The 25,507-nt window shown below is 39.7% G+C and overlaps 2 protein-coding genes across 4 annotated transcripts; one reads left to right on the forward strand and one right to left on the reverse strand.

Annotated features, from left to right (window-relative positions):
- Positions 1-13,987, reverse strand: tbc1d8b (TBC1 domain family member 8B). Of its 2 annotated transcripts, XM_026328145.1 has the most exons (21): positions 13,861-13,987; positions 11,545-11,655; positions 11,305-11,423; positions 10,335-10,560; positions 9,638-9,878; positions 8,960-9,167; positions 8,672-8,839; positions 8,418-8,579; positions 8,011-8,161; positions 7,690-7,904; positions 7,089-7,206; positions 6,692-6,977; positions 6,468-6,597; positions 6,287-6,385; positions 6,135-6,203; positions 5,789-6,029; positions 5,635-5,700; positions 3,773-3,865; positions 3,562-3,609; positions 3,378-3,475; positions 1-3,234 (listed from the first exon to the last, which is right to left on the reverse strand). In XM_026328145.1, the coding sequence occupies exons 1-21, from the start codon at positions 13,985-13,987 to the stop codon at positions 2,806-2,808; spliced, it is 3,405 nt and encodes a 1,134-aa protein (XP_026183930.1). In that variant the 3' UTR covers positions 1-2,805. The 2 variants fall into 2 exon arrangements, with proteins under 2 accessions (XP_026183930.1, XP_026183931.1); XM_026328146.2 differs by lacking the exon at positions 3,773-3,865 and having other exon boundaries at positions 2-3,234.
- Positions 13,988-15,975: 1,988 nt separating this feature from the next.
- On the forward strand, positions 15,976-22,428 carry radx (RPA1 related single stranded DNA binding protein). Of its 2 annotated transcripts, none has more exons than XM_026328869.1 (15): positions 15,976-17,097; positions 17,798-17,940; positions 18,035-18,227; positions 18,561-18,669; positions 18,860-18,960; positions 19,094-19,213; positions 19,304-19,399; positions 19,484-19,651; positions 19,942-20,099; positions 20,171-20,322; positions 20,479-20,520; positions 20,599-20,717; positions 20,805-21,038; positions 21,688-21,870; positions 21,977-22,428. In XM_026328869.1, the coding sequence occupies exons 1-15, from the start codon at positions 16,509-16,511 to the stop codon at positions 22,111-22,113; spliced, it is 2,544 nt and encodes an 847-aa protein (XP_026184654.1). In that variant the 5' UTR covers positions 15,976-16,508; the 3' UTR covers positions 22,114-22,428. The 2 variants fall into 2 exon arrangements, with proteins under 2 accessions (XP_026184654.1, XP_033181442.1); XM_033325551.1 differs by having other exon boundaries at positions 20,808-21,038.
- The last annotated feature ends 3,079 nt before the right edge of the window (positions 22,429-25,507 follow it).

The raw sequence follows: 25,507 nt of genomic DNA on the forward strand, positions 1-25,507 counted from the left end.
AGCAAGAACAAGGCTAGTTATTTACTGTATCCTCACTCTTTATTGTGGTGCATTTGTATGGAAAAAAAAAAAAACATAATCAAGCAAGTAAACAAATATTTGTGTCTTATCAATTCTGCAATACAAGCTTTCAATCAAAAGCTCGAGACTTCGAAAAGCAGCAGGCTACATTTGCACACATAAGAACATGCTAATACAGCAGCTAGAACATGATCCATATCTAGTGTATACACTGATGCTGGCAGTTCTGACCCCATATCAGGAGGCTGAAGATTTCCCACACGCTGGTTTTCCTTCTTCTGTTCCTACAAAGTCATTTCTATTATTTCCAAATTAAGATAAAACTATGAACTGCTACCCTGGGCTAAAAAATAAACCATCTTTATGGCATTTTCCCAAAACTACGCCTGAAGAAACAGTGTAAATACTGAGCATCAAAAGCTTCATCTTTACCACTGTTGGTATATTTTGAAAATAAAATTTTCTTTGTTGCATCATCTTTCATTTTTAATATATTATCAAATCACCACAAACAGACCAAGCATGCATTAACTAGCAGAAACGTTATAACACAGTGATTAAGAGGTTGTAATTTGCATTTGAAAATTATTTCTTGAAGTTTGGGGATGTTATGAATGCAGCATGAAACTGCGGGAGAGGACGTGTACTGAAAAAGCCTCAGACTCTCAGGGTCTGAGTAGATAGTTTTAAAGAAATTGGTTGAGCATCTCCTGTTGTTCATACTGACGTCACTGACTGAGCTATGGATTTAAGAAGTGACAGGAAAGGGGGATTTAGATTTTTCCTATTACATTGGTCATGTAAACAATGATGGTGATTTTCAGTTCAAATGAGAGCTGAAATAAGCATTAACAACTAACAATCTATGGCGATAAATCCTGCAGTTAGACAACATACACTACAGATTGGTCCTAAACTCTGAAGTGGAAAAATAATTACTTCATTAAGAAAATAATGCCAAAACATTCCTAGCAAACAAACAAAAATAAGTATAGGATAAAAAGAATTGCACTTACGAAGCTTCTAACACACTTTTCCCTACACAAGCATATATAAAGCTCTGTAAATTTGCAAATTTGGCCCCTGGAGATAAAAAGCTGCAGCTGAAGCCATCATAACATTTTACACTTTAACGCCTCCAAGATCTGGCCGAGATACAGTCATGTATCTACAGCTTGTGAATCTCAGTCAACTGTGTAAATCTTTGACTGAGACAAAAGCATAAACAAAAGAAGGAGAAGCAGAAAATACACAGATTAGAAAACAAGAACTGAAATACTGTAGGTCAAATCTGAGTTTCTGTAGCAAGCAATAGTAGTTGCAAACGTGGCACATTCTGTAGCCATGCTACACATGCTCTATATTACCCTATTGTTACAGACAAGATGTAGACTATATGTAACTCATTTATATACTTTATATATGTCCCAGGTCTAAAAAATATCCCTTATCTTCCTTTTCTTTTAAACAAATTGCACCCTGAGATTTGGTAAAACAAAGGTTTAAGTGTCTACAACAGTCCACTAGCTCATATCTTAAATTTTCAACAGACACCTCATAAATACAATAATCAAACAATAATTAAGCTGACGGTTGTGTAGAAAATGCTTCACTTATACTAGGACACAACATCCTAACTGTACAGTAAGACAGACAATAAGCAGACAGTACGTCACGTTATAGCACTGCGAAGATGACATACAGCACATTTCCTATAATATTTCAGAGGAGGCACGAGATTTACCTGCAGCAGCACAGTGGAATTTTCTTTTAGCCTTACAGATGGTAGTTTCCACTATGACATACTTTATGTCATGTTTTAGTATTGTGACTGCATGTGTTGCCTCTGGAGGAACAAGACAGATGAGTGTGCTGTGGCAGAACAGCATTCTCTCTTATGGTGTGTCTACCTCGTATATTATTGCAATCAAAATTGAATCTTGCTCTAAGACCTTTCTGACATCCTTGCTCAGAAAATCTCTGAAATTAGTTTATGGCTTCCAGAGACAACAATATTTGTACTGACTTACTGTACTATGGTTTATTCTGTGCCCGTATCAAGTGAAAAAGCTGGTGTTTCTCACAATAAACTGACGTTTACAGGATACACTCGCCAGGAGACACTGTAGTCACATAACACACTAACATTTACAGGATGTTTGACTTTACAGCACTGATTAGTAATCTGAAAGACAATTTCTACCGATATATTCAGAAGGAAAATCCTCTTAGACGGTCACCTTGTCTCAGTTGTTTGCTATGGAGGTGTTTTGCAGCATGATATCAGAGACAGAGGAAGGACAATCTGTAATGTTTCTAAATAGAGAGGACAGTGTTCCAGCAAAAAAAAAAAAAAAATTAAAGTACACTTCGAATCTGAAGAAAGTGAAGCTATGTGAGAATAATTTTCATCGTGAGGCTGAAAATGCATAATCAGGTTTGAGGAATGAGTCTGCAGTACGTCTGCAACGAGGGTTACAAAAATGCACTGAGGATCTTGTCAGTGGGCTGTTGTAACAATGTTTACATTGTCTTAAAGATGCCATGCCTCATTTGTTTCCAATCACCTGTGTGAACATCCAAGTCTCTCTCTCTCTCTCACACACACACGCACACAGCATCCCAGATTTGAAAATTTGACATCTCCTCCTTATTTATGATACAACTTCAACAGTACTCGTCCGTGCTGCCACGTCTAAACCCACTGCCCTTTCAACATGAAGAAAGAAATTCAAGGTGACTCCTAGGATTGAATCAGAAGTATCAATTCATTTATGAATCTCTTCACTTATTTGCTTTTAGCTTCAGTTGGGCAACCTTAGCGTGTCCAACTTTAGTCTGAATATCAACAGGCCTCTCAAAGAAGCTGACGATGGCTGGCTCGTTGAGCAGAGAAGCTAGGACCTGCTCAAACGAAAAGGACCACTCTGTCTCTGAGAGTTCAGCTGCTGCATCCTGACTGTTGTGGGAGCTGGAGGTGTCACAGCTCTCCGGGGTGGTAGAAGCTTCTTCAGTTGAAGACTCCTCCACAGCAGAGGTGTTGGCAGGCTTTGAGGACTCAGGTGGGCTGCTCGGCTCCTGCAGCCTCCGTCCCACTTCCTCCATCCTCAGGAGGAGGCTGGTCACGTGGGCCACGGCTCTGTAAAGGGACTCCTCCTCTGGATCGCCGTGAAAAATGTTGTACAGCGTCTTGGAGAAGTGGATGAACTGAGCCTGACATAAAAAAAAAAAACAAAAAAAACAAAAAACAGCTAGCAATTACCAGATAATAAGACACGTCACATTGGTTATTTTATCATGAAAATCTAAAAGCAGTTTGTCTCTTCAGTCAATAAACACAAAGTAGATTCAGTTACTTGATTAATACGGGGTAGGTCCTTGATGGTTTCCTCTTTCTTCAGTATTTCATTTTGCCATTGTTTCAGGTAGGCCTGCAGATCCACTTTTCCTTTACCTGTCCATTACACACAAACCAAACACATTTGCAGTTTTGTTGTAGCTTTGGAATAATAAACAAAATAAGCTGTGGTGTACTATTACCTCTTTCAGGGCTTTTCCTTATCACACCATCTTCTGGGAGATCAAATGCTAAAGCATACAGTATAAAAGACATGAAAACGAACTACATAGGAAAATGCTTCAAGAACAATACATGCATTAAAGCATCAAGACAGAATAACCACAGAGATTAGGTGTAAAGAGGGAAAAGCGAAATTTGAGTCTTAAGGGAAAAGAAAGTAAAGAGGCTGACCAGTGAGTCTACACAAGTGAGAAGAGTCCTCAGTCACAGGAATAAAGTGCTGGATTCTTTGCTCCTTTAAGTGCAAAGGACTACCTGTGAAAGCTAGAAGATACTGTCTGTGAGTGCACTGAGAGGAAAGATAAAGAGACAGGATTGATCACATATGATAAAAGTAGTGAAATAATTTGAAGAAAACATTGATGCACATATACTTAGAGCCATCAGTGTATTAGATATAGTCTAATGCCATCCCATCTAAACTGACTATGGTGAACTTTGCTCAACTGCAAGAAACAGACTCAAGCACATGAATATGAGGTTTAGCACTTTCATGTGCCCGAAAGGATTTCTGTCAAATTCAGTCCTTGCCTTTTACCAACAATACATCAAAATATGACCTTTCATCACATTACAGTCACACAATAACTAACGATCAGAAGAGAAAATAGATTTCAACTTACACACAAGATACAGTGAAATAAAACTGTTTATTTAGCGTGTACTGCCATGATCTAGACTTAGAAATGTTAATAGTACAATCTCTAATGTTAACAGTACTATCTGTAAACTTTTCAGTATCTGTAAAATACTCAGGATGTGATTTTCTGTTGCTGTGTGCAGTTTGCAAAACCCTGCAGGCTTTAGCAGACCTGTACCTTTAACTTATAACAAAATATACTGTTGTCTCTACAACCTGTCAGTATGTCATTGATTAGTCTCTCCTCTCTAAGTACAGCTGATAAGTGATTCCAGCTGCTCTATTGAGTTCTTTGACTGAAAAACCTGCAATCTCTCAGCTCTGAATAGCACATGATTTCAATTTCTTGATCAACGGAGTGTTTGGCCCAGTTCCAGTTCCTCCCTGCACCCGCTCACAGACACTGATGTGGGCTCCCACTAAGTCAATGAGGGTGCAGGACTGTTCAACTCTGATATCAGCAAAAGTCGTTTATTTTTTCAGGGGGGACACTGGAAGTTGGTCTCTATAGGTGCCTGGATGGGACCTGTCCTTGGTGCTGACGCAGTGGGCACTTTCTGTGAGACATTGAACTGCTTGACCTTCACTGGCCTGCCACATCACAAACGGTGACTCAGTACTCATCTACCTCTAAGCCATCAGCTGTAATTAGAGCAACTCTGCCTCATCATAGATTCTCTTTAAGGTCAAACTAGTCCAATGCAAAATGCCCTTAGAGCTCCATAGCCCCATTGTTGCCATGGCAAAGTCTTTTCACCCAGCTCAGACTATTCTTACCCCAGCCTTCACGCGGGCACTGCCACACCATGCAGACAAAAGTCACACATCCAATGACAGTTTCATTAATGAAACGACAAGTCATACATTTTCAAGCCCAGCGAACAACAGACCAATGTCACACTATCTGACTTGTTTCACACTTTAGGCTGCTGTCATGTGATGGTCTTAGGGAGAATGTGGAGACTGTAATTAATCCTGTATGAAAAGATGGTCTGCAGTTGAATGTTGAATCTGCAGGAGTCTAACATCACTGTAGAAGTGTTTCATTCAATTCAATTCCATTTGCTGTATTTGTTTAGCACCAAATCACAATAAAATCTATCTCAAGCCACTTCACACAGAAAACCAATACATCCCTTATGAGCAAGCACTTGGCAACTGTCAAGAGGAAAAACTCCTTTTAATGGAAGAGACCTCCAACAGAACTGGGCTGGTTGTCAAAGATATGTGTCAGCTGTGTCAGCTCTGTTTTGTAGTTTACAAACAACACAGCAGAGGTAGCAGTGGGTTAGGGGTTAGAGATGTCTTGAGAAATGTTAAGCAATTCGTTAGTTTATATATTAAATGTAAACTTGCTTGTGCTGGTTCTAGCTAGCTATTGTCAGTGGCTCACCTGGTGGCAGGTGCAGCTTGAAGAGGAATTTCAGCTTATTTGTAAATGATCCACCGTACAAAGTGTCTGCAGGAGAAGCAATATGAAGTTATAGCAGTGAGGATACAGAGATTAACAGCTGCTTTAGTGGAGACCAGAGAACAAGTGAACATACCAAGGGCATAACAGAACTCTTTAAAGTTGATGAGGCCGTCCTGGTTCTCATCTATTAGGCGGAAGACCCAGAGGGAAAGGGTGCTCTTGGGGGTGCAGAAAGCCCAGGGCTCCAGCAGAGAGAAGAGCACACTGAACTGCTGGAAACCTAACTGGTACTGCTCCAAATAGGCCAGACTCGGATCATGATGGAGCAGAGCTGGACTCTGCATTGTCCAGTAGCAGCTCAGGAAATGCTGTCTCTGAAAAAAAAAGTAATGACATGAAAATAATAGTCAAATGAAAAAATTATTTGACTATTATTTTCTGTTTGTATGAAGAAGATGCTTTTGTTGTTTTTGACTCACTTTGAACAAGTAGTAAAGCTCATCAAGCTGTAAAGCACTGAATCTGACTTCCTGGGACACCACCCGCATCTGAAAACAAACTTTAATTCAATCCTTAATGCCATAGTAACGGTGCAAATACACTTATTATTCTGAAGTTCATGGCCACTTACAACATTTTGCTTTGTTGTATCCTCCAGTGTCTGGATCACATACAGTTTGTTTCTTTTCCGTGACCTCTCAACATCTTCTGAGCGAATAGCTCCATATTTCTATTAAGAAACAAATGAGTAAATAAAGCTGTTAAGCAAACACATTACTGACTAACAATGACATCACAATGTCTTGCAATACCTCATAGGCCTCTCGGATCAGCTGACTTATGTCAACATTGAAGTCGGATGCTTTATCATTATTGCCCACTGAAGCCTGCTGCACCGTTGGAGGCAATGGGCTGTCTCTGTTTGTCACACTGTCAAAGAATCTGAAATGATACCATCAGGGAAAGGGAGACATAGATTTACATTGTAATAACATTTACAATACATCAATCCTGCTTTGTTTGTAATCATACACACTTGTTGAGTATGGTGACTGCCTCTGCATCGTCATGGCAGCCAATCAAAGCTTCCATGTTGTAGTCCAGCACAGCCAGGCCGAGCTGCAGGATGGCTTTAATGCCATCATAGAAGAAACAGTCCACCACATTCACTGCGCTTTCTATGGGCAGGACACTGATGAAGAGCGTGAGAAACCAGGACAAAGACACTGATGAGAAGAAACTCAAGTCGGTCATGTGCTCCACCAGCTGGGGGAGGTGCTCTCGGATCAGATCCTCAAATACTGCCTGGTCAACCAAAGCACCTGTAGAAACAGTTGAAGGAACAGGTTAATTTCTGAAATATTTCATAGTGTATTTCCCTCCATCCAGCAGAAACAGTATTAGAATGGCATCTTTTCTGCTTCACACCTCACCAATAATTCGACGGTTAAAGTAATCTGGCAACATCCGCTCACAGACGGCTACTAAGAGCCAGAAAGCCTCCTCTTCTTTTGCATAGAGCAGGAGAACTGAGGTGAGGATGTTCATGGCCTGGGCAAAAAAAACAAAACAAACAAACAAACATACTTTCAAAAATCAATTGTAAGCATAAGACTAACTGAATAGAAGAACCAGTATCACGATATAAGTGTCTATCAAGGACATTTTTCTTTTTTTTCTTCAAGGTATGTTCAGTGGTTTTACATTTATGAAATTGTCTGTATTCCAAAATTATTTTTTCAAGGTACTTGGCCTGTTTTTTTAAACAATGTCTACTTTTCAGGGCTCCTGCACTTCTCAGTGTCACAAACCAACAAACGATAATGTCACATAAGTTATCAATGGAAATGAAGGAGGACAGTAGGATTACATGTGCAAATATACTTTCTGGTAAATTTTTAAATTTTTTCATCATCCTCATTGGTTCTTTTATGATTAAGAAACCTCTGAAAGCAGTAACTGGCAAATCACTGCCTATGCATTTTAACCAGAGCCTCTAAAATTTGACATTCAGAACTAAAGAAATCAAAACACCTGGCAGTATCCGATTTTTGGGTTCCTGTACGCATAGGCGGTAAGTACTCTGCGTAGAGCTGAGATTCCTGTGTCACTCTGAAAGGCAGGGTGCTCTGGCAGAGAGCGGTGCAGGTCTCTTTCAATCTCATCTGTAGCCAGAGTGCTTGTGCCCAGAGACTGTTCGACCAGCTCAGTGTAATAGCCAGGGTGAGTTGCCATGTCATTCACAGCTCCTACAGCCAAAGCACAGTCAGTCCAAATACAAACGCTGCAATGATTCCACACTAAATGCGTTTTAGCAAAGATGTATGTTGAGCATTTAAATTGATGTATAAAAACCTGAAAAGAGCATCCACAGTTCTCCCCTCAAGGCCTCAGGGACGCCACGAACAATCAGGTCTCGTGTCTTCCTGGTAAAGAACATACTTGTGCCACGTCCATATTCAGAGAAATGGATGTTCCAAGACTGCTCCTTCATCTTTTCTTTAAGCTGTGAAACACACACTACAGTGTTATTCTTAATGCTCTGAAACACCGTCACATCTGCTCTATTTCTAAACACATGCACGCTTCTTTTTTATTTGCATCTACTACTGAATTAATTAGACACATGGACATACAACCTACAGAGCATAGGAGTGTATGGTACAATTACATTCATTTAATCCAGTCAAATTTTGTAAAACTATGTGGTGGTTTTCCAAAAAAAATGCTGGTATTTATTGGAGCAGATCTCTGATATTCACCATTTTGGGGTCAAGGTTTTCAACATCCTGGGGGTGGAAAACAGTCATTAGGGCCTCGGTGCTTACAGCCTTGCTGCTGTCTTTCTGTCCCACCATCAGTGTTACATCCTCTGGATTGTCCTCGAAATGGTTGATGAGTGACTGACATTCCCCTCGTATGGCCTTAGTAATGTAGACATACAATTGTTCACTGCCAGAAACCACTGAACTGCAGAATGTATGTAAGTGAAATGTCACAAGTTAAAACATACTACCTCTGATGAAGCAGAGTGCTGAGGGCTGGCACTAATCCCACACCTGCTCCGGATTGTGTTGGCAAGTCGCTGGTAGTCCCGCACCTCTGAGAAACGCAAAGCTCTCTTGCCACGTACGCACACTGTCAAAGCCCTGCTGCTGGAGTCTGGTTTCTCAACATTAACAACCTGGAAACAGGCAACATTGGTAGACCACAGTCAGTTCTCGAGTTTTCTGTGGTTCATCAGTATACAGGGGGACGCTGTGTTTTCTATTGATCCAGTCACACTGGCCTTGTTTGACTTTACCTCTCGCATTGGAATAATGATATGGCATTGGCTTCCATCCTGACTGGCAAAACACAGGTAGTTCTCAGACAGACAGATCTTGCCAAGTGTGTTAAAATGGCTGAAGGGAACCCAAAGGAAACACTCGTGCACTTCTAGCAGGTTTTCCTCTTTGGGAAGCCTGAAAAACGTCCGGAATTGCTCACTCTTTGCATGAGCTTCTAGACCCCTATGGAGGAAATAAAGCAAAACGTCACATAAGTTTGATGGAACACCATTTTGCAGTCTCACACTCACACGTGACACACAGAGTCTCATAATAATCTAATTTTTTTGTGCTCTTGATTGCCACCTTGTCAGTCATTTGGGTAATGGAATATTATATAATGTCAGTGCCTAACAGTGCATGTGTTTGATGTTTATTACAGGTAAATTTCCAAGATCAGTATCTAAATTGTCCTGTTGTATCATTATAGTATTAAATAATGCATTTATACATTTAACTTCTAAGCTAATTTTAAAATAGCGGACGCTTGTATTGTCTCGTATGAACTACCTGTCAGTCCAAAAAGGGTAAAAAAAAAAAAAAAAACACAAAACCTTCTGCAGTCAGACCTTATGTTTACTCTAGCCTTTCAAGTTGACAGCCAGCACTAACAGGATCAGGAAAACCTGTGCAGCATAGCAGACAGACAGTACCTCTTAGTAATTTGTAGGGGGTCAGAGAGTGCTGGCTCTCTCTGGAAGCCCTCTTTATCAAAAAGGCGCTTGATGGAGTAGTCAGCCAGCTGTTCCATGATGACAAAGGTTTCATTTAGGTGCAGCAGCATGGAGAAGTAATGATCCTCCCCATTAGCCAAGACATGGATGCTCTCAGTCAGAATAACATTAGAGGTTTTCTCCAACCTCCAGATCTCATCCCAGGAGATGACCAGTTTCACTGCAGATTCATCACAATAAAGGAATATGAAATCAGGGGTCACAGATCACTGTTCACAGACATTGTTGTGCAATTGTTTTCTTGTTATCCATTAAAGCCCAGTTTCTAATTCTTCTTTAATTAAAAGAAGAAATGCATTGCAGTAATACCACACTTGCCATTATAAAGAACTCCTAAAAACAAAACTATAATTTTTTATACTGTGAAATTCTAAAAGTGTCACTGGGCATCATGAGTTGTTCATTAGCCACACTGATTTTCAAGTTGGCTTCCACTGTGAGGTCTGCTATAATGGTTTTTTTCATAATTATGCTAGCTGTCACTACTGAGAGTTGTTTTAAAATGAAAAACTATTTTAAATGATATTCTTTTAAGGCCTTAAAAGCCCACTATGGTGGCTGCCAAACCACCAATCAACATTATAAAGAAAGATGAATGGCAGCAGAAATGGCTTACCCTCAGCTCCCAGCAGGTATGAATAGAAGCACAGAAAGTTTGTGCTAAGGTAGAGCCAGCCCTGGCAGGGCACTTTGCCTTTCCAGTAGCTGCATGAGTAATAGGTGACCAGCTTTTCCTCTGGTGGCAGATTAAACCACTTCTCGAACCTCAGAAGTGCTTCTCGGAACTTCTCAGGATCGTCCTCCAGCACCAGGGATGTCTTCCCTTCCTCGGCAATGAGACCCTAACATACATAGATGCTTAATGCAAAGGGTTACTGTCTGCCTTAAAGCTGTTCTAATCAACACTTTTATATCATCAATAAAAAAAATGACAGTGTGTAGTATTAGAGATGTTGCTCTTGGGGAGTATTAATGATCAACTGACTATATGGTACTCCTCAGTTATATGCAGCTTTCTGGCCTCTTTCAGCTCATTGTTTTGGTTTTATGGCTCCTGAATTACTGCTCTGGTTGACCCTCACACTCTCATCTGTTTTTTTTCTTTTTCCAGATGGTGCAATTCTTTTGTTTTTTTAGCCAAAAAGCAATGATCAACTCACTGCACACATCTTAGTCAGCACCCAGTGTTGGTGCATAGTGGAGCATTTAGCCACTAGAGAGCCATATAGACTCCTAAAGAGTAAAAGGAGCTAAGAGTGAATATTGGAAGTATTCACTGGTTGACCAGACACAAGGCTCCAAATAGTTCATAATGTCGCTCTGTGTCTACATCATATGTAAATAGGTAAGTGTTTGCAAACACACTGGCCATATCAATTTTATAAGGTCATAAAATGTCAATGCTGTGTTTAGAGTTTGTTATGCTGCCCACAAGTGGCCAAAAAAAGTAAATTAATTGCAGTAAAGGCCATTTCCATATATACTATATTAATTAAACTTCCGCTAAAGAATACATTTTCCCACATAGATAAATATTTATCATGTTAGAGTCCCAAGTTAAATATGGATGTTCATATTGGACTTACTCTAATCTTGCCCTGTACAAAGCTGGTGATGTCTTCGCTGGAGTCAAAAACAGAGAGCGTCCTCATGATGTTCTGCTGCAGCCATTCCCAGTGGTGCACAATCTCCTCTTTGGTGACGCCTGACGCAACATTAAAAGTGAGAAATATTACAAAAACCTGTGTCAGAATGCAATTTCTAAATTTGATTTAATATGCATTTAACAATTGACAGTACTAATAAAACATTTGCCAGTGACATACCACATGCTATTGACCAGTAAATTTGTGAGTCTGGTGTGTGGTGAAGAATGCGGTAGGGAGCAACTTTGGATGTTGAGTCCAACACAGTGTCAAGAGTTCCCACAAGGAGGCCTGTAACATACAGTGCATTGACAATTTTAACCAATACTGTAACACATGACCTTCAGACATGTGACACCTCTGAAAAATTAGACATATATCACATTTAACAACCTTCGATTAAAGGCCTAATTGTTTATCTTATAATAAATGTGTAGCTTTAACTGCTGTAAATGATCATTTACAACATCAGATAGTGTTAACTACTGTTGACATATCAGTCACCTCTTTGTAAGAGCCTCTAATCAGTCATTTGTTTAGACTTGGATGATGGACTGCCTCTTTTTACTGACAGTGTAAATGATCTCTCAGGTCCATGTTGGACCCGAAAAGCTAAAATAAGCTAAACCTGGTACCTTAACAACTTCCCTCTTACATGCCCTCCATGAATAATTAACAAGGTGGAGGGGAATCAACTTTCTCATGCACTGCATCACCATCACACTGGCCACCCAGATGAACATGGATCAGCTCCCCACATGTTCTGCTGGTGAGCTTCTGAACAGTAAAACCTTCAACAGGATCAGACATGGTTTTACACATTTATGTGTAAAACAACGTCATACCGCTGAAGACAGGCTTAAATAAATAAAAGACTCCTCAGATATATAAAGCACTTGCACAAGATGGGGCTTCAAGTGCCTGATGCAGTGTATCATCAGGTAGTATTTAACCTGCACTATCATTAAACCAGCCAGACAGGCCATGGGTCATTATGCCCTCTGCTAGAACACCATTAATTAGCATTAATTATCTATTAATTACCTTACAGCTGTCTCAGCGACATGTAGTTAGAAACTGTAGGATACAATCATTGGTGGTATTATAAGCACTACTTTAACACTGTCAGGTGACAATGTGTTTCAAATATCCGACTTAGTAAAAAATATCACGTCCTTAGGTTTACACAACAGGCTGTGTCGATCCTAAACTGACAGGGTTGCAGTTAGTAGTGAGGACCAGAGGGTATATATTTTTAAGGTGTTTCTTTTTCAGCACAAGCAATAAAAATAAGATCAGTGAAATTTAAACAGTTCATCATGCATCATAATAATACATAAAGAGTGGTGCACCACCAAAATAATATTATATATTATCGCTGGCGAGTGACACCATACATATTTTTTGTCATCTATCCTGCATACTCACATTTTCAGAGCTAGACATCAAAGCTGTTACACAAGATCTGAGGCAGGACTGATGATTAGCTGAGAAACCACTTGACATTTTTTTTGACAAATCTTTAAAATTATTTAACAAGGATAAATGGCTAGTCAAATATGAGTATATAGTGCCTATTTTCACTCTATTTTCAATGAAGTAGGATTTTAGACTGTTTGTTGGACAAACCAAGGATTTTAAAGGCATTATACTGGGTTCTGTTTTTCTATTTTCTCAAATATTTATGTTGACTAATCAATTTAAAATAATGATTAACCAAGTTCAAAAAACTGAGTTGCAGCCTGCAGAAACAATACAGTTTGTTTAATTTTAGCAAAGCTATTCGATATACTATATTGACAACCCAAGTAAAGCATCAAGGACCACTGAAAGTCACTGACAGATTTATTATCCAGGGAGCTGCACTTCCTGGCATTGAAGTGACATTACACATTCAAGGGTTTTATTTCCAGCCTCTGGGATAAAGTAGGAACTGACAGAACTGTCCTGGGGCACAACAACAAACAGTAAATATTTACAAAATCCTTTTTAAGATGGACTGATGAGCTCAGTATGGTCCTACAATAATACATGCACAACACATGGCATTGTCAGCTGGTGAACTGTGACTTAAGTGTGAAGGGATCCGAGTTTTCAGGCCTGTGCATACCCTGTACCCCAAGCACAGGAGGAAATGAGGTCAACTGTGCATTGGACAGACAGACCTCCTTGTCCGACTTGTAACAAACAGTAAACAGACCACAGGAGCCAACGTGTTGACTTTCAGTCTTACAGAAAGGCGAGTCAGCCCTAAAAACCAGCCGCTCAGTACCTGACTCCCATGTTGTACTGACACTGAGCTTAAAACCTGTTGCAAGGTATTTTACTGTAGTCCGGGTGGACTGTACAGCAGCACCCGCCCTGCACACGGCAAACAGCACGACAGCTAAGCAGCCGTATGGCGAGGGGACTCATTACCAGCATGTTTTGGTTTGTGTGTTTTGCAGCAACTGTCCCAAACACGCGAGGAGGTGAAAACACAACCGCTAACGTTACCTGTCAAACCGCCACCTCCTTCTCCGTACCCTCGCCTCCTCTGCAGGACGAAATACTCATTATCCTTCTCGGTGACCCACAATTTAAACGCGTTTTTCAGCAGAATCTCTTCGGGTTTGAGCCACATGATTCAAATGTCATGGAGCTATCTAACAAATCCACCTGACATGTCACGGTTTTCTGAACCGAACACCGACACCAAACCCGTGGACATTTGTTTGTGTCCGAAGCCCTCCCTTCCCACGTCGACAAGAAATGCTGCCAAGGTTGCAAGGCATTATGGGATTGTAGTTTCTGAATCTGCAATGCTTTTTAAATATTGACACGAGTACTTTTTGTGATCAGATTTAATTGCTACTATGTCCTTTGCACTTAGCCTACTGCATGTGCAGCAAGATTATATTACATAGCCACTTCTATAGTTTATATCAACATATTGTTTTCCATTTATTTATTTACCTTACCATAAGACAACAACAATAATAATCATCATAAAAAGGCAGCTCTAAACCATTTATTCCTATGCACATAAAGCTGACTCATTTGCCAGGAAGTTACAGCAGTGATTTTTGAAAGGGTCAGCGGTATGAATAACTATAAATCCCTGTTATCATCCATCCATTTTCTATACCCGCTTATTCCTTAACCAGGGTCACGGGATCTGCTGGAGCCTATCCCAGCTCTTTTTCAGGTGGGAGGCAGGGGTACACCCTGGACAGGTCCTTGTTATCATCTCATATTGATAGTCTGAGTGGCAAGAACTAACTTCAGGCAGAGGCAAAAATAAATGGTAAAATAAATGCAGGAAAAAATCTATTTGGCCACAGGAGCCAAATAATACTGACAAAGTGATAAAGCTCTCAAATGGTGTTTTATAGGGTTCATGTCTAAGGCGCTAGATGGGGCTGAGGTAAGAGTAGTAGGCCTGTGTAGGCCAATCAAGTTCTTATTTACAATCAAGTTCTTATTTACAAAACTCAGTTAATTTGTCATGACCTTGATTTGCAAAATAATAGCATGGTGAAACAGGAAAGAGTCTTCCCCAAACTAAGAAGTTGATTTTGTTTGAGCTCTTAGAGCCCTCACTGATTCTTTTGCAACAGAAAAAGGAAGTCAAATTGACACTCCCTGCTAGTATTTCAAACAACATAACATCGGACATATTGTGCCAGGAGATATAAGCTAAAAACAAAACTAGAAACCATTGTGGGCAGCTCAGTGAGTTGATGGTTGGCACTGTTGCCTTAAAGTAAGAATGGTCCTGGTTTGAAACCCAGCAGGGGCCTTTCTGTGTGGAGTTTGCATGTTCTCCCTGTGCTTGCGTGGGTTTTCTCCAGGTACTCTGGTTTCCTCCCACAGTCCAAAAACATGTATGTCAGGTTGATTGGTGACTCTAAATTGCCCATAGGAGTGAGTGTGAGTGAGTGAGGTTGTTTGTCTCTATGTGGCCCTGTGATGGACTGGTGACCTGTCCAGGGTGTACCCCTGTCTTTCACCCAAAAAGAGCTGGGATAGGCTCCAGCAGACCCCTGTGACTCTAATTAGGAATAAGTGGGTATAGATAATGGATGGATAGAAAACATTGTTTGCTTAAAAAAATCTGTTTTCAATCAAATGTTGTATTTAAAGTGAATAATATGTCCCATACTCCAATTTTCACACACTAATATATTAGTTTTCTGTTCAGAAATTAACTTATTAAACTTTGCTCTAACTGAAAGAAGTTGCTGTGCTTGTCATTATTGCTGCTGGTGTCAGTAAGTTTTTGTCATTTATGAAACTGAGCATTATTTCTTTTAATGTTTTTAGTACATATTGATGAATTGATGTGCTTTCAGACAAATATGAATGAATTAACTAAAATTTCTATTTAAGGTTACACTTGGTCAATACTGAAGTATAATCTGTTATTTTAATGTAAGAGCTGCTTAATAGAAACTTACATATAATACCTAAATTACATACAATGTTGGTAGGGGATGCAGATATTTTAAGTTACATTCATGATGAAATATTAACTTTTTTTTTAATTATTTTACCTTATTTAAATGCACGTACATATAGACAGTTCAGTGTATCGGTGGGTTGTGCAATTTTGAGCGCTCGTCGCGTTGATGACGTCAGTTAAAAACGACTCCCTTCAGCCCGGCGCGGAATTTACAAAGAGCACTTTCCTCAGCATATCAGCCGGTTAGTTTGGGGCTCACACTTAAGTGTCGGACATGGCAACGTTGTGCACATAATTTCTGCTGTAAATTAACGTGGATTTTTCAACCCTGCGCACGTTTTTGATGCTTAAGCGAACAGTGACGCAATCAAACAGCATCCGCGTAGTTTGTAACGTTAGCCAGCGTCAACTGTTGTAACGTTGTTGTTGAAGTAACCTCCCAAAAATATGGAAATAATTAGTCCGTAGCAGCAGAATGGATTGTTAAAAGTAACACACCTCTCAGACTTGATAACACGGGCTGGAAGGAGTTTTTAACCTAGTTAGTTAGCCAAAGAGCTAACATGAAGGAGCCTGGAGACAGCACACTAGCATCTAGCTAACGATTAACTAACATGTAACTAGTTCCAGCTCACAGTTAACTAGTACCAGATACCTAACAGGTAACTAGTCCCAGCTAACTAACAGTAACTAGTCCGTAATGGAGGATAACTCGTCCTGTTGTTCGACGGTAGCCGGCTCCTCCCAGTCGTCTTTCCTCCAGAGGACCCTGGAGCGGTTTTCTTTCACACAGACTCTGAGACTACGAGCCGAGGAGGTGGCACCAGTCGCCGTCATTGCGATTCAGAGGTATTTATCCGAGCAGACCGAGGGGCAGCAGCCGGACAGCTACAGCTACGACGTCACGGTCACAGACGGAGTGTGGCGAGCCAAGTGCTTTGTTAGCCCTCGTTTAAATCACCTGGTGCACACTAACACCCTGAGGACCGGGACTGACGTCAGCATCACGCAGTGCTCGTTTGTTTACAACGAGAGGAGGCTCGGACACGGGTACATTCGCATTGAGGAGCTCAGGTGCGGGGCACAGCCCTCCGCTGTGCTACCACACATACACGGTGTCAGTTCACTGCCTGTGCTGGTCAGGCATGGCATGGAGAGGAGTGTGCTGCTGAGAAGTGACGTGCCCCTTCAGGTGAGCCGCAAACACTATCTGTCTCTGTGGAACAACGACGACCCGGAGGGAGACGTCTGGACTTCAGGGTGTCCCTCATCTGACACGGTACTGGACGGTGAGATAATGCACTCTGATCCCGCTGGCACATACTGATAGTTAACAGGACTTTACATCACTCAGGAGGAACTTGTTGCTTGGCCTTAAGGCTATAATGCAAGACATTAACCAACTACTCCAGCTTATTAGTTTATTTGTAACAATACTTTTAGGATGATTGCAGTCACAATGTGTTTACACACAAGTCAGTCTGTAAACAACGTCCATAAACAACAACAAAATGCAGAGAAAACATGGATTCAAAACAGATACAAAGAGAAGTGGCACCACTGAAATCTGACACTAAAGAGTGTGAAACAACCCCCAAAATGCTGTGATGACCAAAATATGAAAAAACACAAAAATGCACACAAAACAACTACATATAGATGCAAAATGGGCGCAAAATTCCTAAAACAAGACACAACTACAGAGAGACAAATAACAACCACAAGAAGACACAAACTGGTGACAAATCACATGGTGGCTCATACAAATGTAGGAGATATAGGGGCCTTTTACATGTCTGTGCCCAAAGGTCCACCTTCCTGTAAGCTGTTATTTTTTATTTATATCCTAGGCAACAAAACTTAAAATAGTGAAAAATGACCATCACAGTTTTGTCTACAGACAGTTTGTTTTGTCCAGCCATCAGTGAAAGACAAATATGTAATATTTGTAGTGATATCACATAGTTTGCACTGTCTTCTTTTCAACAGTGTCCAGGATTGCTCTTCTTAGTAGTCTGGAGTCATCCTATAGAAACCCATGGAAACCTCTCCCTCTACTAGTGAAGATATTACACAAATCTAGATTACGGTACTATGGGAAGTTTGGACTTAAGATTGATTACCCCTACCAGGTAGGTTTTGAAGTTACAGAGAACAACTTGTTATATTTCACTTTTATGTTGTGACAAAATGTAAATTTTCACCTCCTGCCTTGTCATTATTCAGGCCTACTTTGAAGTTGCTGACCAGAGTGGCATCATGTCCCTCGTGCTTTGGAACGACCTGTGTCCAGAGTTTTATCAGAGACTCAACGTAGGAACAGTGTTGTACCTCCAAAATTACACCCTGAAACCGAGTTATGCAAAAAGGTCACGTCCACAAATGGACCATCACAGAATGAAGACCTTTAACTCTGTAGGTATGTACTCTACATGAATGATAGGTTTTGCATTTTGAAGTTGAGTACTATCTTTTTGTGTCCCTTTTTGTTTAAGTCATACAGTAATTCACACAACTATCTAGATCTTTGTTCAGTTGCAGGATTTTAGGGGCATCTGCAGTTTATACTTATAATTACAATCTGCTTTTACTTCAGATTGAGTCTGAGAATTTGTGTGGCTGTCCTCAGTAATTATAAAACGTTTTGTGTTCATTCACTCACTGATTTTTGGTGTTTCTCAAAAGGCTGGTGATCCATACTGACAGTTTACAGTCTGCCATGCTGTGTGCTTACTGAATGTATTTTCCCCAGAAATCTGCCTGAACCCTCGCAACCCAGGTTCAATCATCACTGTGGTCTCACCAAAGAGTGTCCTGCCTCAGTGGGGACTGCCCGAGGTTTCCTACCAGTTCAGCACCAGGTAAAGAATCCACCTGTTTTATTACTCATCTTACATTTGTCTGTCTTTTTTTCTAGTACTTGTGATATGTATGTAATGCTATTTTAAAGTAGAGGTTTATACAAATGTGAAAGAGTTTAATGTTATTCTGTTCATATAATATTTGCCTGATGCTCCATGATTTATTGTGATTTTACTATGTGTCTTGCAGGTCAGAGTTGGATCAATTAAACAACAATTCTGCATGTGATATCATTGGTTTGGTAACATTTGTTGGTCGTGTGGAAAGAGTCAAGAATAAAGGGAACAACGGTAAAAAAAAAAACAACATTTCATATTTCATTTTGTAACTGTAAATTATTAATGAAGGCTCAAGGAAAGTTGCAGAAATTGCCGTTTTGATTTTAATTTGTTATTTGGCTATTGGCCATGTTCACTTTTTTAGGTCCAGAAAAATACTGGACGTATCGCTGGGTCCACGCAGTGGATGGAACATCGAACCACCCTTTTATCTTGGAGGTCTTTTCTTCTTCTCAGCCAGAGGTTTTCAGGTGCATATGTCCAAGTAAGTCAGCTGTGGCAGCTTGTATATTAGTTCTGCTAAACATCTAGACCTTTTCACAGTTTGTTTAAAATATCACCCTCTGTTCCACAGTGACCTACCTGGTTTGCACTCAGATGAGGGTTTGTAAAGTGGAAGGTTCACTGCCCTACCTCACAAGCAGCTGTGAGACAGAGATGTTCATCACAGGTTAGTACCTGATCATCCACAGTATACCTCATGTGGTGACAGTGTTGGTCACTGTAGCTTAAAGTGTATCTTTGTCAACAACAGGTTACCACAAAGGTCACTCATATGTGAGTGACCCCAGAGTGAAGAGCTTCATCCAGTGGACAAAGACTCTAAAGGACAACATCATCCTCCAGAAGACAGCTGTTGGTGGCCATTACTGCTACCCTCACCCACCGCAGACATTTACACAGTCAATGACAGATGCATCAGGTGAGAAAGAAACACAAAATGGTTTTAGAAAAACGTCCTTCTCCTCCTCTTGTAATTAGAAGGCATGAAATGATGAACTCTGCTTCACTACTGAACCATAATGAAATGCACTTTTATGTTTGGCAGGAAACAAATAAAATCTGGGGCAGCATTCTCCTGCCATTCTGCCACAAGATACAGTGTCCTAATTATTCATTTGTAGTCTACTATCTAAATTTCTGCTTCCCAGAGTAAAAATGATTTGGTTTATTTGTCTTAGTTATCTTAAAGCCTTTATGCTCCCATTTCAGCACAAGTTCCTCTGGTTGCTGTGTCTGACTTGAAGACGGAGTTAGAGACCCTGCAGTATAGGGAACATAAAAAACTGGCAATTCAAGGACAGATTACAGCAGTGCGGTACATGCACATCCCAAAGACCACAGAATCACACGGGACAAAAACACAAGAGGTAAAAGATTTTTAACTGTCTAAGGGAAGTTACCATTAAAATTATACATATATACAACCGGTGTCCTTCAGGTTCCAGATGTTTCTGCTGATGTGTGTGAAGAAGCTGTACCTGACGCACACGGTCATTCCTCAGTGGCTGAGCAGGCTTTGGCGCAGAGTTTAACATCTCCCTCTGCTCAGAAAATCTCAGCAAGCAGCAGGAAAAGAAGGATTCAGTTAAGGTGTGATTTGACTAATACATTTGTGAGCTTGATTTTGAATCAATACTTTTACTCTTATGGAACAAGTGTAGGGACACATTTCACAAAGAGACTTCAAAGTCTGCATTTAATCAGTAAAATTAAATATAACATGTCATTGTGTCATGTATTTTCCAGAAAGGTCACTCAGTCCTCTTTAAATTGTACGCCAAGAAAAAGGTACAGAAAATTCATTTGGTAATGTTCATGAGTAAACTATTTCAGTCATTCTGAACTAATTTCTTCCTGCTCCTAAAGGAAAGCTGGACAAAAAAATACAGAAGGAGGACCAGGGCACGAAGAAAATGTGAACAACTCTGAATCAGTGGAGGTGCAGGATGTGGAACAAAACCTACAGCTGCCAAATCCAACTCAAGGTGAATCAGTGGAGCTATGCTTCTAATGTCTGTATCTTATGCGATATGTTGTCAAACTTTGATTTCACGTATGTGTTTGTTTTCCAGCGGATGCTTTATCCTGGCAAAGCAGCAGCTGGCTGAAGCAAAGACAAGAAGTGTCTGAACATTTGTGTCAAGGTGGCGTGTACCTGGACAGCGTCTCTCGGAGGTTCATGTTTGACGAGAAGAACGTCCTCTTGCAGTGGAGTAACCTTCAGCCAGGACACTGGACACCAGAGCAAACCACCGACACCCTCCCACCTGTGGTTTGTCCAGGATACTACCAAGTGACAATATTAGGTGAAGTGCTGGTTTACTGTATGAATTCCTCTGATCTGTGACACATAAGAAAAATCTGCTGTTAGTCATTTGTGTCTTTGTCTAAAATAACCCTTTTCCGTATGTTTGTATCCCATAACAACATGCAATGGAACATCTGATTTCTTCCTACAGAATATTCTTATGAAAATATTTCTCTCATGGACAAAAATTGCTGCCTTGTTCATTTAGTCCTGAATACATGTAACTGACCTTCTATTATATTCCTTTACGTCATCAGTGAGTCACTTTGAGGTTGAGACCTGATGTCAGTGGAAACCCAGTTTGCACAGTCAGAGGTCTGAGTCACATTTAGAAAATGCCAAAATTCATATAACTCTGTTGCAAGGTGGTTATTAAGGTGGACCTGTTGTATTAAGCACATTCATTTTATGGCTTCTAGGCGGCTTTCAGCACCTTGTGTATTTAGCTGCAGTTGAAAAAGCGGCTTTTAAAATTATAATTAGTTGACACACATTGTCATCTTAAAAAAATGGCCCTAGCAGCCAAACGGCCATAAGCATCTTTTAAAAAAGGACCATGTTCTTATGTTACACTGTGGGGGGGGGATTGTTATGATGACCATTGTAAGAAGTTTTCCAGTCTACTTTTTCTCTACTCTTCCCTATAGGCATAAACAAACAGATAGCTGTTGATGCTGCATATTTTCCTGTGGTGAGCTCTGTTGAGCCCAGAGCAGTAGGTCTTCCTCTGGATCCCCATGGCAACACAATGCTGTCCTGCCTTTCATCAGGTTTCGTCTGTCCTCTCAGTGACTCAGCCGAACACAACGATGCAACTCTTCCTGAGCCAGGTAGCCATGACCTTCTTTGGCTTTCAGCCATCCTTTGCCGCAAATACATTTATTTTTATACTGAGTGTGACAGGTGATGCCAGAATGTGAATTGTTTTTCCTGCAGAGGAGATCTTAGCGACTGCTGGAGAGCTGGAGGATACACATGTTGTGTGCATCTTGGACCTTTGTAGCCTGGGTGGAGATAACGTGGAAGTCCTGATCAACAAGGTGTACAGAGTGACAGAGGTTTCTCTTGACTAGGAGATCCATAAGAGCGAGTGTTCAATCTTTTGATAATACCTTGTAATTTCTATCAGCATACAGTAATCATGCAATTAAAAAACAAGATTTTGGATAGCAAAAAGAAGAAAAGCTAATCTATTTGTTGTAGAACAAACCTCTTTTTGATACATGTAATTTATTGTACAGTAAATGTTTTATCACTCTTTAAACTGTGCTTTAAGTAAAATGTTTTATATTCTGTTAAAGCAGAAAAATGCATATTTTATTACCATCAGATTCAGACCCCATGTATACCTACTAACTCATCCAAATAAAGTGTCAGTTTACTATAAACTGCAAGTTTTTACCTCTTTGACCGGGACATCTAACACTCCTTCACTGTACACTTGTAATTCTGAGAAGATTTTAGGTGGCTACTAATGAATCACTGTGAAAATCAGATCACAAATGACTTGGTAACCATTCATTAATGTATGTCATCTTAAAAAGGCTCCAATGAAACTTTATTCCTATGACATAAGTGAGAATATAGTTTTTGCATTAGGAACACACAGCTGAGAGGCAATCTTGTACATTAAGTACAAGAGTAGTAAGTAACAATTTGTTCAGAGTAACAATGTATATATCTATATATGTTTAGAAATATTTATTTTTTCATATTTCACAATATTCAGCTTGATTTATAAATAATCCAGTATAACATATCAAGATATTTTAGAATGTAAACTTAATTTGTTAATTTCTTTCAAAACAAATATTTTTAAAGCTTATTTTGATGGTAAATACATAAAGAAAAGCCATACAAGTGACTGTGCAACAACAGCTTGAACACAAAAAAGCCTCACCTCCTCTAATAAGACACTTCATTATCTGTTACAAAATTACTTTAATTTTAAAATCATGTAACATACATTTGTAATCTATGTATAAAATAAACAACTATTTAGTCTGAACCTTTTTTTTTTACATTATTTAATATATTCAATGTTTGTTTCTGCACTGAAACTGCAATGGCTGTGTACCAGGTTTGTTTTGTTCGCATCCTGGCAAATCTTCCACAGAAAGCATTGATCTGACAGACTGATGGGATCACACTTCACACTTCAGGTGGCAGTCATTGTTTTACAAACCAGAAAAAGGTACAGGTTAAACTTGATTAAAATCACATACTTTCAAGAACACTGACACTCAAAAAACCCCACAAAGAAGAAAAGCATTCTTAATGTTGTAGAGAAATAAAGGTGTGGCAACTACTCTTGGGCAGAGCAGCTGGATTATTTACAATAACTTATGTGAGGCAATGTGCACCTGAAAAGCTCTAAGCATCATCTCACATCCAAACATCTGGTGGAGAATGGGTGATTTGTCCAAAGCAAAATAATTTAACCCACAACTGCAGCACAATGCATGAAGGATCACAACATGATTCACTCACAGTGCAGTTTAATGAGCGGTATTTCCCTTAACCAGCTTTGCAAGGCAAATAATATAACAGTTATTTTGTACTGTATACATGAACACAGACTGAAATCTTTTCTAAATGATGATGAGAAAAAAACAATGAGAAGTTTTAACCACTGACTGACTTCCTTCCTGAAAAAAATGCCAAAAATGTTTTTAGATTTTTTTTTTTTTTTCAATAATTGTTACCTAATTGACTAATGAGGAAACTATGGCCACACCAAATTTCTGACTGAACTTAATTTCTGTGGGCAGAGATGCATAAAGAAAGAAAGCCTCCTCTCAACCATCAAAAAAATAACATTTTGATGAGGATGTACAATTGCACTTTTTTAAAAAGCTGAAACTCATGAAAGTGAAAAGATGAAAATGACGTCAGTGAGTTTTGGCTGAGTTATATTTTAAAGCCTCAGCTGTTACCATCACCAGCAAGTGGCCGCACAGCTGGACGGCCTTTGCGGCTGCTGGATTTGACTGCAGTAACATCTGAAATTCTGCTTGACAAGAACATAAGGATTCAAATCCTTCATTTAATCTTCTTTTTTCATGGTGAGCACACAACGCTTTGCTGCAGAGTTTCTGTGTTCTGTTATATGTTTTGTGTTTGGGAGAACATAACACTCTGCATCACATTCCCATGCAGACAAAATCCTGTGTCATCTTCAGTGGACAAACCTTGTACCTTTAAAAAAAGATACTACATATACCAACAGCTGAAGGAATGTTTGGATATTTTCATTAAAAAAATACTTCCATATAATTTAAATGGCTTATTATACACCTCTATATACATTGCACATCTGTACATCTGACACATTTAAAACAGTATAAATTAACATTCTTCTTTTTCAGATTGACATTGCACATAGGAAGTGTAAAACGGCACTGAACACACATGCTCAAAGTGTTGTGACAGCTGAGTCTTGCTGTCCAATATGACCAGCACCAGTCCTGACAGGGACCATTACACACTGTAGCTAACTTCAATGTGTACAGCTGAGCTTGCTGAGCAAGACTACATTGCCATTGAGCATTTTGGGCTGATTTTGATCAAGTGTAGCACAAGTTCTACAATGAGAATTTTGGAATACACAGAATTTTGACAAAACGTTGTTTTCCCGCTGAGCTCTCTGGGAACAGCTACGCATCCCACAAGCAACCAGAAAGGAGATTTTTAAATAGAAATATCAAATTGACTGAGAGAGGAGTGCAGTTATAGGTGCGGTAAACATTTGTTTTTGTTTTTTAATAATCCCATTCATACTAGGAAGTGGTGTAGTTGTTGTCTTGTAAATGAGCTCAGTTGGTCATAGTGGGAGCATAGAGTTTGTGACTTGTCAGATTTTCAAAAAAAAAAAACAGACCAGACTAGAACAGATGGTATCATCCATCCATCCATCCATTATCTATACCTGCTTATTCTATTTAAGGTCACAGGGATCTGCTGGAGCCTATCCCAGCTCTCTTTGGGTGAAAGGCAGGGGTACACCCTGGACAGGTCACCAGTCCATCATACAAATGGGATAATACTGATCAGACAGCAGGCAGAATCTCTCCAAATCATTTCCCACTGTTTCTAGACATTCAAAACACCACACACACACTTTTGCAGTGGCTTATTGTATGGTGGTGAAAATATCTTGTATTAAACCAGGATTGCGTATTATTAATAAGTGAGCACAGACAATTGATTATAATTTTGAGTGTATAAAACTAATTCCTGATTATCAAATATAAACTGTAGGTAATAATTACACATTGGGATTTTAACAGGATTACATGTGTCTTATTAGATGCTGTCATTACAGAATGTGCTCAGAAGAGTTTGGACTTACTCCATATACATTATATTTGTAATATATCCAATACAAATCTAGATGTCTTTTGTTTAAATCTGATGCAGAAAATAATAAATTAGGACCTATGAAAATATAACTTTGTATTCCAAATA

The sequence above is a fragment of the Mastacembelus armatus genome, chromosome 14 (assembly GCF_900324485.2).
Source record: "Mastacembelus armatus chromosome 14, fMasArm1.2, whole genome shotgun sequence".
In the NCBI taxonomy this organism is placed as follows: Eukaryota; Metazoa; Chordata; class Actinopteri; order Synbranchiformes; family Mastacembelidae; genus Mastacembelus; species Mastacembelus armatus.

Coding starts and splice junctions, on each gene's coding strand:
- tbc1d8b (XM_026328145.1), bottom strand. CDS start 13,987: ATGTGGCTCAAACCCGAAGAGATTCTGCTGAAAAACGCGTTTAAATTG. Junction 8,580..8,671: donor AGCACTCTGCTTCATCAGAG/GTAGTATGTTTT, acceptor TACATTACTAAG/GCCATACGAGGGGAATGTCA. Junction 3,610..3,772: donor TCACTTGTGTAGACTCACTG/GTCAGCCTCTTT, acceptor TGTATGCTTTAG/CATTTGATCTCCCAGAAGAT.
- radx (XM_026328869.1), top strand. CDS start 16,509: ATGGAGGATAACTCGTCCTGTTGTTCGACGGTAGCCGGCTCCTCCCAG. Junction 19,400..19,483: donor GACAGAGATGTTCATCACAG/GTTAGTACCTGA, acceptor TGTCAACAACAG/GTTACCACAAAGGTCACTCA. Junction 20,323..20,478: donor AAAAGAAGGATTCAGTTAAG/GTGTGATTTGAC, acceptor TGTATTTTCCAG/AAAGGTCACTCAGTCCTCTT.